Source organism: Antrostomus carolinensis, unplaced genomic scaffold (assembly GCF_000700745.2).
Source record: "Antrostomus carolinensis isolate BGI_N321 unplaced genomic scaffold, ASM70074v2 scaffold31856, whole genome shotgun sequence".
In the NCBI taxonomy this organism is placed as follows: domain Eukaryota; kingdom Metazoa; phylum Chordata; class Aves; order Caprimulgiformes; family Caprimulgidae; genus Antrostomus; species Antrostomus carolinensis.
The window spans coordinates 1-1,451 of record NW_010324457.1 but is presented as its reverse complement, the minus strand read 5'-3'; the positions used below and the strand labels follow the sequence as shown (position 1 = coordinate 1,451).

The 1,451-nt window shown below is 59.5% G+C and overlaps 1 protein-coding gene across 1 annotated transcript; it reads left to right on the top strand.

Annotated features, from left to right (window-relative positions):
- Positions 1 to 4: 4 nt before the first annotated feature.
- On the top strand, positions 5 to 1,447 carry LOC104527286 (interleukin-17C-like; the record flags this gene model as incomplete). The annotated part of the gene is made up of 2 exons (XM_010170961.1): positions 5 to 42; positions 1,249 to 1,447. Coding segments are annotated over 2 exons (237 nt in total), but the record flags the coding sequence as incomplete, so codon positions are not given.
- Between the last annotated feature and the right edge of the window lie 4 nt (positions 1,448 to 1,451).

Below are 1,451 nucleotides of genomic sequence, written 5' to 3'. Positions count from 1 at the left end.
CAGCGAAGCCAACGAGCGCTCCATCTCCCCCTGGCGCTACCGGTGAGGCCCCGCCCCGCCCCGCCCCGTGCCTCAGTTTCCCCGAACATCCCTCACCTGCCTCTTGCAAGGGCATCCCAGTCGCCTTCACCGTTAAGGTTGATCCCAGTAGCATCCCAGTTACCTGCCCAGTTGGGGTTGATCCCAGTCACCTGCCCAGTTGAGGTTGATCCCAGTAGCATCCCAGTTGCCTCCCCAGTTGGGGTTGATCCCAGTCACCTGCCCAGTTGAGGTTGATCCCAGTAGCATCCCAGTTGCCTCCCCAGTTGGGGTTGATCCCAGCAGTATCCCAGTTACCTGCTCATTTAGGGTTGATCCCAGCGGCCTGACCAGTTGGGGCTGATCCCAGTAGCATCCCAGTTACCTGCCCATTTGGGGTTGATCCCAGTTGCCTGAGCAGTTGAGGTTGATCCCAGTAGCATCACAATTATCTGTCCAGTTGGGGTTGATCCCAGCTGCTTGCCCAGTTGGAGTTGATCCCAGTGGCATCCCAGTTACCTGCCCAGTTGGGGCCGATTCCAGTGGCATCCCAGTTGCCTGCCCAGTTCAGGGTTGATCCCAGTGGCATCCCAGTCACCTCCCCAGTTGGGGTCAATTCCAGTGGCATCCCAGTTGCAAGACCAGTTGGGGTTGATCTCAGCAGCATCATAATTACCTGCTTAGTTGGGGTTGATCCCAGTTACCTGCCCAGTTCAGGGTTGATCCCAGTGGCATCCTAGTCACCTCCCCAGTTGGGGCTGATTCCAGTGGCATCCCAGTTACATGACCAGTTGGGATCGATCCCAGTGGTGTCCCAGTTGGGGTTGATCCCAGCAACATCGCAATTACCTGCCCAGTTGGGGTTGATCCCAGTGGCATCCCAGTCGCCTGCCCAGTTTGGGGTTGATCCCAGTGGCATCCCAGTTGGAGTTGATCCCAGTTGCGGTTGATCCCAGTGCCATCCCAGTTGGGGTTGATCCCAGTTGCTTGCCCAGTTGAGGTTGATCCCAGTTCAGGGTTGATCCCAGTCACCTGCCCAGTTGGGGTTGATCCCAGTGGCGTCCCAGTTGGGATTGATCCCAGTCACCTGCCCAGTTGGGGTTGATCCCAGTGGCGTCCCAGTTGGGATTGATCCCAGTCGCCTGCCCAGTCGGGGTTGCTCCCAGCACTGGTGACCTTGGTGGCTGCTGGGTTGGGGTCTCTCTGACCGCCCCCCGCCGTCCCCCGCAGCATCGACGAGGACGAGGACCGCTACCCGCGCAAGCTGGCCTTCGCCGAGTGTCTCTGCAGCGGCTGCGTCGACGTCAAGACGGGACGAGAGACGACGTCACTCAACTCGGTGACCATCCACCAAACCATGATGGTCCTGAGGCGCAGACCCTGCCCCAGACCCTCCGCCCACGGCCTCGTCACCTTCGAGGTGGATTATATCA